The sequence below is a fragment of the Pygocentrus nattereri genome, chromosome 27 (genome assembly GCF_015220715.1).
Source record: "Pygocentrus nattereri isolate fPygNat1 chromosome 27, fPygNat1.pri, whole genome shotgun sequence".
NCBI lineage: Eukaryota > Metazoa > Chordata > Actinopteri > Characiformes > Serrasalmidae > Pygocentrus > Pygocentrus nattereri.
This window is the reverse complement of record NC_051237.1, coordinates 15,644,091-15,657,385: the sequence shown is the minus strand read 5'-3', so window position 1 is coordinate 15,657,385 and position 13,295 is coordinate 15,644,091. Positions and strand designations below refer to the sequence as shown.

The following is a 13,295-nucleotide window of genomic DNA, read 5'->3' as shown; positions in this document are numbered from 1 at the left end:
TGACTGCATTGTGCCAAGTGTAAAGTTTGGTGGAGGGGGGATTATGGTGTGGGGTTGTTTTTCAGGAGTTTTGCTCGGCCCCTCAGTTCCAGCAAAAGGAACTCTTAATGCTTCATCAGACCAAGAAATTTTGGACAATTTCATGCTCCCAACTTTGTGGGAACAGTTTGAGGACAGCCCCTTCCTGTTCCAACATGACTACACACCAGTGCACAAAGCAAACTCCATAAAGACACGGATGAGCTAGTTTGGTGTGAAAGAACTTGACTGGCCTGCACAGAGTCCTGACCTCAACCCGATAGAACACCTTTGGGATGAATTAGAGTGGAGACTGTGAGCCAGGCCTTCTCGTCCAACATCAGTGTCTGACCTCACGAATGCGTTTCTGGAAGAATGGTCAAGAGTTCCCATAAACACTCCTAACCCTTCCCAGAAGAGTTGAAGCTGTTATAGCTGCAAAGGGTGGGCCAACATCATATTAAACCCTATGGATTAAGAATGGGATGTCACTCAAGTTCATATGCGTGTGAAGGCAGATGAGTAAATCCTTTTGGCAATACAGTGTACTTTTCATAAGGATCAATCTTTTTAAAGATATTTTTAAAGATAATTAAATAACAGATGGGACAAAATACTGAGGAATACTCTGTAAAGAACCTACCTGAGTCTGCCAAGAAACTATATTTACTAGACAGAATACTTTCGCAAAACACTTTGTTTAAAAATAATGAATAATCAGCTCTGACTCAACTTATCAGTGATACTTTCTGCATCACAGCAAAAAGAGCACCACAGCATAAGATCACTGCAGTGTTACAGAGAACAAGCAAAACCATCCAGTACATTAAAACCACACCCTAGGCAAAGATCAGTGTAATTAAAATAAAGTTCATGGCTACTTTATATAGCTCAAGCACATTAGTGTTCTGTTTAAAGCTCTGAAAACGAGGTGAATCTTGATCATGACTACACTGTGGCATTAGCAACGCTGGGTGATGTAACAAAGACAGTGCAAATACTTTAGTGTTAGAGTTTTAAACTACTGCCTTAAAAAAAAACAATGTCACTAGAAAAGCTAGTATTCAGGCAGATCAGCCGAGACATTCTGCATCCTCTCCACCACGAAGAAGCACAAAGTGCCTGTGAAACCCAGGATGACCATGATCAAGAGCTGCCAGGTCAGCAGTAAGTAGCCACTATAGAAAAAAGCCACCGCTGCAAAGACAGACTGAAAGGGAATAACATGTCACTTGAGCTTTGGTTTCTTTTTTATTATGTTTTATGAAGCAAAACAGTAAGTGGTAAACGTAGTTTGGAGAATCACACTTTACCTGAACAAACTTAAAGATAGCAAAGGCTGGAGCACTTTGCTCTGAGTAAACTCGACCAAGAATACTGTAGAGCTGAGTGTTGAAACAGCTGTCCCCAAGCCCGAGAAGAAAGCTGCACAGCAAGGCGATGGACACGCTGAAAAAAAAAAAAGGGATTCTTTCAAAGAATGACGAAAACAAGCATAAGACATACTCAGACTGTAGGAGCAGAGCTTGGTACTGTACCTTGGTGACAAATAAGGCTTGTGCTGTATGCTGGTTTTGAACACTACTGGAGCATCATCAGGTATATTAAGGAAGATCAGGTAGAAGGCCACAAAATGCACCACCATACCAAGGAAGACGACCGATGTGCGTCTGAATCGGTTGTTCTTCAACACAAGTCCAAACAGGCCTCCGCCTAAAAGGGGTGAGCCATGATTTTTGGTCAAGCTGTGCTCATGGTCAAGTTGCAGTGAAGCTATTTACTGGACACAGCTTGATTAAATTGTGAACAAGGCTCAAAACTGGCTTGAACATGATTGTATGTCAAAGTTATAGATGTACTAGTTTCAGCCTCATACGCTGTCCACGTGTACACGGAATATCTTTTCTGCCGGTTCCATTCTGATTGACTGATAACACAAATGTGAACTGATTCTAATACTCTTCTTTACACTTTATTATTATTATTATTATTATTATTATTGATTTCAGAAATATTACTTAAGTAAAAGCTTCTGTAAAGTGATGCCAAACGGTCCACAAGGGCTCACTAATCAGGGCATTTCTTGCTTAAGCACAGTAAATATTTGCATACCAACTATTTCCCCAAATCCCACCACGATCCCTGAAATTCCAATCAAGGCTTTGGATGTGTCTCCAAATTGAGTTGTAGCTCCAATGCATGTTCCGTATACGCCACTGTAAAAACACAGCTCCAGACCTAGAAGGGTGGAACACTACCATCACTAACCACGTTGGTCACATATTATTAGAGAAAGGAAGAATGCACTGATGTCTTCAGCATGACATAATTATGTCAAACTTACCACTGTATGCCATGCAAAAGCTTAAGAGCAATATAGTTTTCGTTCCAAAAAGGTGCAAAATGGTTTCTAAAGGGATCACAAGAAAAAATAAACATAACCGATCAAAATAACATGAATTATAAAACCTACATATTTTTACTGTTGCAAAAATATCAGCTTCAATTAACACTGTTTTGACTTGTTATGCTTTAGATTATGCAGTGAAAACAAAATACATGTTTGCAGAACACACAATTTCTTTTGACAACAATGATGGATGGATGGATGGATGGATGGATGTCATACTATAATGTAACACAATGTATCATATCTATATCTATCTATCTATCTATCTATCTATCTATCTATATATATATATATATAAATAAATGAAATGTTCTGTCATTATGGGTTTAAGAACTTACTGAACTCTGTCTTGGCGTTCTTTATAGCAGAGTTGGCTCGCTGCTTATATCTGTAACAAAGGGCGTTGGAACAACCTTTACAAACCAAACTAGATCTAAAATGGTCAGGTGTGATTATCAAGTTAATAACTGACTGCTATCATACTACTAACTACTTTACATTTGTCGAGATGACAACAAGGACTGTCCCTCCTCTTCTGTGAGAACCTCTTCCTCCTGCTGACCAGACTTTCTCAGCATGAGGAAACTTAGTGTTCCGAGCACAGAGGTGATCAGCAGAGCAATAAACATGATCCTTCTGTCTCTGTCTGTAAGGGACCAGGAAGAACCCAAATGAGACATTAAGGACTGAATTTTCAGATGCAGATTAAATCTAATTCTGGACTAAATTAGCCTGTTAAAACCTTAAAATGATCACCTAAATGTCTCTTTTTCGGACCCTAACAACATATCGGTAGCAAAAGCAACACAGCATGATAATTTAGTTATTCACAAGCTGATACTGATCTTTTCAGAGAATGTCTGATTTACTGATGCTTAGAAACTATGTTGACACCAATCAACTGACACGTAGCTCAGTCCTAAAACTGACTGAAGATTTAAAGGTAAATATATGCTGAAAAGTGTATATAGGCTAGTATCAAACTTAATGTACAGCATGTGCCTTGAACGGTCGATCTCTCACTCAAAGACTGATTTCCTATTTAAGACTTTTAACAATGGTGACACACAGTTCTAAAGAAAGTTAAGGAAAGATCAGTCTGACTGAAGATAAAGGGTTAAGGAAAGTTTTCCAAAGTAAAGGAAGCACGCAAATCTACAGATTAATAACTACGCTTTTCCTCTATATCTAAAAAAAATAAGTCTACCAAGTTCTTGTTCTTGATATCAAGGTGAAAATCATGCAGATTAAAATGCACCAATTTGGCTTTAGCCCCACGTCTGAATGCTAAATTTATGTTTGAAATTGACCATATTTTGTCCTGCCATGGTTACAAAAACAGGTAGCATGCTTCCTTTACTTTAAAGATATTAGGAAAAATATAAAAGAAAAGAGAATAAAATATATATTTATTTAGTCAGATATGATTTTAGCTGATTATATAATTTACCTGAAATTTCAGTTTTTCCTTTCCAATCTAAATAAACATAAAGATTGCCAAACAACATACTGAAAGAAAAAAGCCAAGGTTATTGTAAAGAAATCAAATTCCAACAAAAAATGATTGAACAAATGATTATGAAATCTGCAGGGGAACACTTCACATGGTAAACAATATTTCTGAGTTTGTTGGATGAGTTAAGACGGCACATTCCTCTGTCAGTAAGGTGTTTACCACGACTACATAAATCAAGTTAGCCTTTTGGTTAAATTCACAGTGATTCTTCTTGATGAGTGTTATCCATCTTATTTCTACAGGTATTGGGCATTATTCTCATTGTCAGCAGTGGTCTGTACATTTAGTGACTTCTGTTCTCATTTACCTGCATTGCAACAAAGCCCAAAACATTCCAGTGTTCCTGTTAATGGTGGAGGCATCAGAGTTCTCCACCAGAAAGTGTCCTTGAGCAGTCCAAAGCACTTGGGGACAAAAAAAAACAAAAAAAAAACAAAACAAAACAAAAAAAAAAACACCAAATGTTTAATCCAACCTAATTGCGACAAAAGCCTGTGAACACTGAGCAAATATCACAGCTATAACACTGGATTTGAGCCTGGACTGGATTATACTAACCTACTAAATACTACTAATCTAAGTCTGGGTGGTATGTTGTATTTAGCCACAAAGAGGATCTACAGCAGCAACAAATGCTCTTTATAGAAGAGCTGCATGAAAAAAAGATTTTGAGATGGTGGTGAAAAGTGAATACTTACGAGCAGCTCCAAAACCTATTAGCACTGAAGTCAAATAAAAGGACCAGGACGATGGTGAAATGAATACAGCTATATAACCACTAAAAGACACAGAAAGAGTAAGAAAAAACTACAGACACGATGCTGAAGGTACACTGAAAATTACAGAATGATGTCTGCTGAAAGTGCTGGCCAATTCATTATACTTGCCTGTAAAGAATTCCACTGAAGAACATGGTAAACCGTGGTCCAATTACTGCTACAGCAGTGGGGGCTAATAAATTTGCAAATGAAAAAATTCCATATATTATGCCGAGGCTGAAAAAAAACAAAGGGAAACTTCATTAAGGAGCACATCTCAAGCACATTAAACACTGTCCATAGAATCATAACCTACTTAAAGCTGGGGGGTTTTATTACTTCATCAGACTGATCTACATCATGATCGAACCAGGGTTAATATACTTTATGCTTTTATACTTTAAACCTTTAAATGTTCTCTCAGTCATTTCCTAGGAGGAAACAGTCCTTACCTGTGATATCCACTTCCACTGAAAGTAGCATTATGCAGACTTTTCACCACAGTTTGCTAAACAAAATAACAATAATTAAGCATAATTATTCATGTGGAATAAAGAGAACTAAGCAAAAAGGAAAACTATGACATAGTATTGGGCAGATACTGTACATAATTGCCAATATTATGTAAATAAGCATTGTCATTTCCTTTCACATGACTATTTATTTGATTGTTTATTTGTTTGCCTTTATTTAACAATTACATTTGTATCATTCTAATCTAAAACGAGGTAAAAATTAGGTAAAAAAAAAATAAATATGCACCTAATTATAGGCAGATACTGCACACATACATACTTTGCCACTTGAAAATACTATAACATGGATTTTCTGTCTAGAAAAAAAAATGGTGGGGAACACAAATGAAACAAATAAACTCTGATACATGAGATCTGTCCTCTGGTAAAGAGTAAAATGTACAAGCTTGTTCCGAAGAAGGGCGCCAACACACCAATTTGTCTATAGTTCAGACAAACCAACCAAAGAATTCCATAAACTCGTAAAAGCGAGTGAGCTGAGATCTAAAAATCACTTGAGATATTAGGAAGGCACAGCAAAGAATGGACCTTTGGCACCGTGTAAAAAAAGTTTGTTTTCAAGCTTATAACTGTAAATGCCATCATATCCATTATGGATTGGTGTAGTTTGACATCTGTCAACTCCAAAAGCAGAATACAGCACATTTCAGAGGCCACTGACTGATGATCTTTATAGAGGAGAGTACTGATTGTTCCAAATAATACTTGCCAGAGAAAAAACAGAGCCATCAAACGTTTAAACAGCTTCTTCCACAGAGCTGCATTTCTGGCCAACAACTTACTGAAATCCTCGGTCATCACAGCACTTTTTCACCCCTACAACCGCCCAGATATTATATGCTATACTTATTACATCTCACACTACGGCCCTGTGCAACACAGTGCACCTTTATAAGGAGTATACTGTAATCTTCACATGCTGACTATATTCTCCCACATACTTTGGCTGAGTTAAAATGCACAGACAGTGAGGATGCAATTTAATGTTACGACAGTCTAATACCATGAAACAGGCTACTCGGCAGAGAAACTGTATATTGGTGGCAAGTCACTCGGTTTTCTTACTACTCGGGCAGGACAAACGGGTGACTGAAAAAGCAGATTGCAAACACGAGATGCGCCTGACTGGGATTTTCTGAACAAAGGCCTCATACAGACTCTACATGCAGGATGCAGGCAAAATAACAGGATGTTCTCAGTGAAAACCTTATTAATTCTGAGATACAATTTTTCTATTCTGAACAAAAAACATCATTCATGCATTGACAAATCGCACAAATCAGGCAAAACGTACTACACGTACATTGCACACATGTGGTTTTGTCATTTACTGTGTTGCAACATTGTACCTGTTTTTAAAAGTACATTAAAACTACCCAACTTAACAGAATGCTAGTTGAGCTGAGCGATATGGCAAACATGTAATATCACAGCACTCCAAAAAGTTTTCATGATTCAGAACAGATTACACTAACACACACATATATATATATATATATATATATATATATATATATATATATATATATATATAGATAGATAGATGAGTTGGAAAAGACATTAGTTGTGTATCATATTTTATAAAATACCATCAAGACAAGAACGTTTTACATACTATCAATGATGCTGCGCTCGTAACCGACGGTGCGGTTTTCTGCGACATTGCGATGTATCGCGTTAGCGATTAAACACAGTCACATTGCCCAGCCCAACATTCAGCACCGCGTTAACCCAAAAAGCCGGTTAAAAGTCAAAAAGCTCAAACCCGAAACTCTCACTCACCTCTATGTTTCCGCAGGTCGTGAAGGCAGTAAAAATGAATAAGAAGCCTATTCCCAGAATGACCACGTTATATGTCCTGAAGTCAGCCATGTCTTGTTTACGTGCGGCCAAAGCGATCACTTTCTCCACAGCACCAGCAAAGGCGCCAACTCGACGGCGTTAAGATCATGAAAGCAAGAAACAGCAAGAGACGTGCGCACGGGGGGCTTCGCCTACTCAGCCTAAACCGTCAGACATCATAACAGCGCAGCTTTCTGCGAGCACTTCAGTCCAGCCCGTGGAGCTGTAGAGAAACACTGGACTCGCTGTGTTTACTCGGTCCTCTTACTGCCCCAGTGCTGCTGTGAAGGCGACAGTCGGGCTGTCACTCATATCATCACACTTTTCTGCGACCCTGCGTGCCGAGGAACCTGAAAACCAGTGGCCAGTTCAGCTGTGCACGACCAGCATTATAGCGGCGTAGCTAAACAGCTAAATAACTTCCCCTAATGTAGTTAAGCTGGTTACCGCACGTGGTTTACATTAGTGACGGACTTTAAAACACGGACCTCTCTCCGCTTCACCACTGAAGGCGGCTCGTTTCCCGGCGAGGGGCTTTTCTCACACGAACCAACCAGACAGCCACCTGAACCTTCTACTGCAGCCACTACAGTGCACAAACCCCCGTACAGCAGCCGCCGCTAACGCACTCACTCCTCAACTCGCTTTAAACCGCTTCAGCAACGCCACAGACCCTGCAGCACACGGGCGTGCGGTGTATTACTCGGTATCTCGAGATAACAGCTGAACAGGTGGTGGCAGTGGCCTCGTCAACCAGCTGACGACTTAACGGTAGAAAATAACTGAACTTTCTCCAGATTTTAAAAGCGCCAAGTCACTACGGGAGCCGGGCGGGTCCAATCCGTGACAGCGCGTTCTTTCCCAGCAGGCTTTCCTCATATTGTACACAATCATCATGGCGGCGCAGGATGGTAGGCGCATGGAGAAAATCTACTTAAATGTCGTTTCGGCTGTGTTTGAGACGCGCCTGTCCGCGTTTCGGGTCTTAGTTCGGGTTACTTCGTGCCTCCGCGACGTAACATAGCTGTTCGCCGAGCTTGTCAGGGTTATTCTGGCTGATATTTGGCGGTTAGCTAACTAGCCTCAGCGGAAAACTTAACGCTGAGCGCAGCGGCGGGCTAGGTTAGGTTAGCCCAGCTCAGCCCAGTCCAGCCCAGTCCAGCTCAGCCCAGCCTTTGGCCACCTTACAACTCCATTTGCTGTTTCTCCCCCTTGGCGAGGCGGCCGGTCTGGCGCTGCTCTCGTCGCGGTCTCGTGTCAGGAGCCGTTGTGTGTCCTGGTGGCGCTGGACGGGCTCTCTGTAGTTATGGTGCCTGTTAACAGGTATTTTTACAGAGTCTGGCGAGTTTTCTAGACGGTTCCCCGTTAGCTCGCCACTCCGCCAACGCCGGCCACACAGCCAGCCGGCTAATGTTTCTCGCAGTGTTAACGATGTTGAGGTCTTGGGCTTCATCGCTGTTTTCCAGATGGAGCCTGGCTGTGCAGAAGAGGCTGTCCTCTGTTTTCCTCTGTTAGGGCAGTGCGTTCAATTATTTCTGTCTTGGCTGGAAATGACAAGATAGTTCAGTTGCAAGGCAAACGGTTCAGTTTTGCAGACTAAAAATACGTTTGGGCTGAGAAACGTGTCTAACGAGAACTCCGCGTGATCATTTTTTGTTTGTATTTGCATTGAACATTGCGTTGGTCTGCGTTGTGTTGAATGGCAGTCTTTGCTTAGTAAAAAACCTTTGACAGCAAGTTGGCTTTTTCACTCACCTTTTAAATCACTTCACCTGTTTACCCAATACTGCTGTTTTTGGTGTTTGTTGTTTGGAAGTCCTTTCATTTTGCTGTTCTTAAGTGATGTCTCCTTATTCCCACAGGGAGTGAAGGACTGGGAATGGACACTGAAGTCGGGCTGAAAGAGTTGGAAGTATTATGTGATGGTGCTAGTAAAGGAGATGCTGCAGCAGCAGCAGAAGAAGCATCTCTCACAGATGGTGAGAACTCTTCACCTCAGGTCCCAGCCGTCAGCAATGGGGAGGACAGTGATGAGGGGAAAGAGATGGTGGAACTGAAAATTATTTGGAACAAGAACAAATATGATCTTAAAATCCCTTTAGATGGAACTGGAGCTAAACTGAAAGAGAAAATCCACACACTCACTGGTAAGACATGTATTCCAGCAGTTTAAATAGTTCAGAACAAGCGCCCACTCCTCTGAAACGGTGATCACATTTGTGTGTTTTGTATAGGTCTTCCACCCGCTATGCAGAAAGTAATGTACAAAGGACTGCTACCGGAGGATAAGACGCTTCGTGAAATTAAAGTTACAAATGGTGCAAAAATAATGGTGGTTGGGTCAACGATAAATGACGTATTGGCCGTAAACACACCGAAAGAAGTAATTCAACAAGAAGTTAAAGCTGAGGAAAACAAAAAGGAGCCTTTGTGCAGACAAAAGGTGGGAAACCCTATTTACCAAAAGATTAAGCCTGATTGTGCTGTTGCTCAGAGGATGTGATAAAGAGGTGTATAAACTTTATATAAAAGTTAAAATATTGTGCTTTGATCATAATATTTGCACTATTACCCTTGTGTGTAATCTCTGTTCTAGCAACACAGAAAAGTGTTGGACAAAGGAAAACCCGAGGATGTAATGCCGTCAATAAAAGGAGCTAAGGTAGTAAAGACGATCAAAAAAGGTTGCCTATCTAAAATGTACTAACACTTATGTTAAGATGTAGAGATGGGGAGAAAACAGGCAAAAAATGGATAAAAATATTACTGGTAATTACAGAGAGTTATTACAAGAGTCCTAGCTGTGTGTTAGCTTAAATTAAAATAAATAATTCCTTTTCCTTTTAAGAAATATTATTAGTCATTAAGAGTTTCTGGTATCTATATAAACAGTTTACGTTTAAATAAAACAGTTTAAGTTATGAATAGAGCATGTAATGTGATATTCCCATGTAAGCCTTGAAAAGTCAGACTGCCGTGTGCATTGATGGAAAGATTTTCCAATGCTCTGTACCCTTGAACCAGTTAGGGGAGTTCTTTGAAGCGCTGAATAACTCCCTTGTGCACTCTAATGACATCCAAGTGATCTCTTATTTCTTAATAGGAGCGCTTACCTACAGTGCCTTTATCCGGAATGTACAACAAATCCGGTGGAAAAGTGCGGCTCACTTTCAAACTGGAACAGGATCAGCTGTGGATTGGAACAAAGGGTGACTTCTTGTTTCTTCCTCTTATTAATACTCAATATCTTGTTTTATCATTTTGATGATCTCATTTTGCTTCGCTCCTACAGAGAGAACAGAAAAAATCCCGATGGGTTCCATCAAAAACGTTGTGACTGAGCCAATAGAAGGTCATGAGGACTATCACATGATGGTATGTTTTTTGCCTTGTGTGCTTTTATTAACAGTTTTGTTAACAAATTTAGGACCAATTATTAGTATTTGGACGTCAAGTTTCTGTTTACGCAGAACTCACACTGTCGGTTAGTGTTGGGGGTGCACCAATGACTAACTAACTTACAGAGTAAGAGGCAGATCCCAGCTTTCTCTGGACAGTAATATACTGCACTGCATGTGAATTTTACCGTGCTCAAGCTAGTCATGAGTACACCATTCATGAAGTGGTGCTTGTCAGTCAACTTTAATATAGTTTCCTGAAGTATTTTTCCCAGTTCGGAATGGAAATATTTATTTAGCCGGTATTATTCATTAGCAGTTGTATGATTTCGGTATAAGCGCACATTTATTTTCAATTCAAATTCAGAAATCATTCAACAAGTGACAAGAAATATCATTTCTGAATTGTTGTACAGTTGATTCAAGTGTATCCTAAGATCATTATGGCCTCTCGTAAGATATCGCCGTGTTTTTAGGTACAGCAAAATAACTGGTCTTATTGGCTTTGCTTGCTAGTACCTTAGCAATCTGACTAAATCAAACAAAGATTGCTATTAATAATAATACAATTGACTGTATCTGTTTACTCTCCTAGGCATTTCAGCTGGGTCCGACAGAAGCCTCACAATATTGGGTTTACTGGGTGCCTGCACAGTATGTTGATGCAATCAAAGACACAGTCCTTGGAAAGTGGCAGTATTTTTAATGTGCCTCCTCTATTGACACTGAAGAATTGGGATTCAGAGCAAAACAACAAAAGCATAAACTGGAGCCTGCATAATGATCTGAAGAACTTTGATATTTGTTTTTTTTTTTTTCCAAGCATATAAAAACAAACTGAAGGAATTCTGGTGGACAGAACTTTTTGGGGGGGTTTAAATGCACTAAATGGCAGAATCCCATTTTTTTCAACCTGTTTCACCTCTCATTTTTTAAGCAACCCCAAGGATAAACAAAGAATTGTACAGAACTTGCAAATACATTTCTCCTAGTTATTCTGAAAGAAATAAAAAAAAAAGTTATTTAAGGAAAACAGTCGATGCACCAGGGAGATTTTTATCTTGTAAAGTTCTATGGCGTACCATGGAATTCAATCAAGCCAAAGTTTCTAACAGCTTACAGTATCAAGCGTTTACATTCTTGCCGTCAGTGTTTACTTACAAGAAACAAATGCTTTATCATGCAAATAGTAAACATAATCCAGGTTTAATCTGAATTATTTACTATTTTTTTAAAGTTCATTTGCCTTTTAAAAGCAATTAATTCTTTGAGACTCTTTTCCATACACTCATTTTGATATTAAGATGAGGATCTGGTTTACAGTTCATGTACTGCACATGTATAGGAGGTAAATGAAAAATGGAAACACCAGATAAAGCGGTGGTATATTTCTGTCATAAAAGACCTTTTTTGAAATTTTTAGATTTTAGATTTTGATTTGAAGGTTGTGAAATGATGGGAAAACGGAATGAAAATGGAAGCTTTGTGGACGTTCTACCTTTTATGCATATAAATCTGGGCTTCAAAAAAAGAACTGGGTTGAAAATGAAAACCTATGAAGGTGTTTGCTCTCAACTGTGTAACATGATTAAATGCCTTTTTTTTTTTAAAGTAGCCCAAATTAATATAAAAATGCATCAGCTTTGGGATTCCACACTCTTTTAAAAAATGGTTCTTTAGTTAAATGGTTCTATATAGAACTATGACCACTCAAAGAACCATATACACTTTGTATTGTGAAATGTTTCCTCAGATTGATGTAGAATGTGTTGTGTGTGTGTGTGTGTGTGTGTGTGTGTGTGTGTGTGTGTGTGTGTGTGTGGTTCTGTATAGCACCAAAAAGGGTTCTTCTGTTGTTACAAGTTTGACATCGTGACAGTAGTAGAACCCTTTTCAAAAAAGTTCCATGTGGAACCGTATTCATCACGTTCTCCCATCAACCCGAAGAACCATTTCACAATGCAAAGAATCATTCAAGCATGCAAACGATTCTTTGAGTGTTTATAGTTCTATATAGAATGATTGTCTTTACGGAAGAACCCTTGAAGAACCGTCATTTTTAAGAGTGTTATTAGAAGCAGTTTTTTTTTTATTTTTTTTAAATTGAGCCACTTCAAAGTTTCTCAACATGTATGCATGTTTGGCTTAGTGTTTCCATTATTTTGTCTAGCCCTGTACACATTACAGATTCATACTAGGTCTCACTAAAGGTGTTTAAATTGTACTTTTGCTTTGTGCCATCAAGACAAAGTTGAGCTTTCTCCTTGACCTTTTGCTGAAAAGAACAGGTACCACTTCTAGTTTAACAAACATTGACGCTGTTCTCATTCTCTGATTGTGTTATACAGCCAGGTCACCTCTGTGTATGTCATCATGTCACCAGAAATAAGCATCATATACGATAACAGCTGAGCGTTAACTCGGCTGATCCACGTATATTCCTTGACAGTGTTTAGCTGAAAAGGTAATCAATGAGAAAAACAGACATTTTATTATTGTTTATTTGAGACGCCAACATATACGACTATGTTTGACAAATCCTAATAAACACATGTAGCCTGACTGGTAACTGATTATGTAAATAAAGTGCATAAGCTAAGCTACGCCTGCCTTCTGCCATGCGAAATGTATGAAGTATTTCTGATTCTGTCCACGTCCTGCGTGCTAGCCTTCGGATAGAAATCAGTTCTTATCTTACATGAGCCGTTTTCTGAATTGGGTTCTTTTATATAGTAAAGAATTACTTCCTTTATTTCAGCTTTTTTTTGAAAACTGACTGGCTGTACATCACATATCAGTACAGGGACACACTCTGGT

General features: G+C 39.2%; 2 protein-coding genes across 3 annotated transcripts; one reads left to right on the top strand and one right to left on the bottom strand.

Moving 5' to 3' along the window:
- Positions 1–502: 502 nt before the first annotated feature.
- LOC108433148 (UNC93-like protein MFSD11) lies at positions 503–7,170 on the bottom strand. The gene is made up of 13 exons (XM_017707526.2): positions 7,021–7,170; positions 5,155–5,210; positions 4,832–4,939; positions 4,643–4,722; positions 4,252–4,348; positions 3,879–3,937; positions 2,927–3,074; positions 2,767–2,816; positions 2,363–2,428; positions 2,131–2,256; positions 1,557–1,731; positions 1,332–1,467; positions 503–1,228 (listed from the first exon to the last, which is right to left on the bottom strand). The coding sequence occupies exons 1-13, from the start codon at positions 7,108–7,110 to the stop codon at positions 1,076–1,078; spliced, it is 1,344 nt and encodes a 447-aa protein (XP_017563015.1). The 5' UTR covers positions 7,111–7,170; the 3' UTR covers positions 503–1,075.
- A 589-nt stretch (positions 7,171–7,759) lies between these two features.
- Positions 7,760–11,672, top strand: ubfd1 (ubiquitin family domain containing 1). 2 transcript variants are annotated; one of them, XM_017707529.2, is made up of 7 exons: positions 7,760–7,851; positions 8,943–9,227; positions 9,315–9,523; positions 9,677–9,742; positions 10,184–10,289; positions 10,373–10,455; positions 11,074–11,672. In XM_017707529.2, exons 2-7 carry the CDS (start codon positions 8,960–8,962, stop codon positions 11,182–11,184), a joined length of 843 nt encoding a protein of 280 aa, XP_017563018.2. In that variant the 5' UTR covers positions 7,760–7,851; positions 8,943–8,959; the 3' UTR covers positions 11,185–11,672. The 2 variants fall into 2 exon arrangements, with proteins under 2 accessions (XP_017563018.2, XP_017563016.2); XM_017707527.2 differs by lacking the exon at positions 7,760–7,851 and adding an exon at positions 7,864–7,991.
- Positions 11,673–13,295: the final 1,623 nt, after the last annotated feature.

What these genes read in the sequence shown, in the direction of transcription:
- LOC108433148 (XM_017707526.2), bottom strand. Translation starts at nt 7,110, where the DNA reads ATGGCTGACTTCAGGACATATAACGTGGTCATTCTGGGAATAGGCTTC. An exon ending in CGACCTGCGGAAACATAGAG is followed by an intron (nt 5,211 to 7,020) that starts GTGAGTGAGAGT and finishes TATTTTGTTTAG; the next exon opens with CAAACTGTGGTGAAAAGTCT. An exon ending in AGTGGAAGTGGATATCACAG is followed by an intron (nt 4,940 to 5,154) that starts GTAAGGACTGTT and finishes GTTTTTTTTCAG; the next exon opens with CCTCGGCATAATATATGGAA.
- ubfd1 (XM_017707527.2), top strand. An exon ending in CGTCAATAAAAGGAGCTAAG is followed by an intron (nt 9,743 to 10,183) that starts GTAGTAAAGACG and finishes ATTTCTTAATAG; the next exon opens with GAGCGCTTACCTACAGTGCC. An exon ending in GCTGTGGATTGGAACAAAGG is followed by an intron (nt 10,290 to 10,372) that starts GTGACTTCTTGT and finishes TCGCTCCTACAG; the next exon opens with AGAGAACAGAAAAAATCCCG.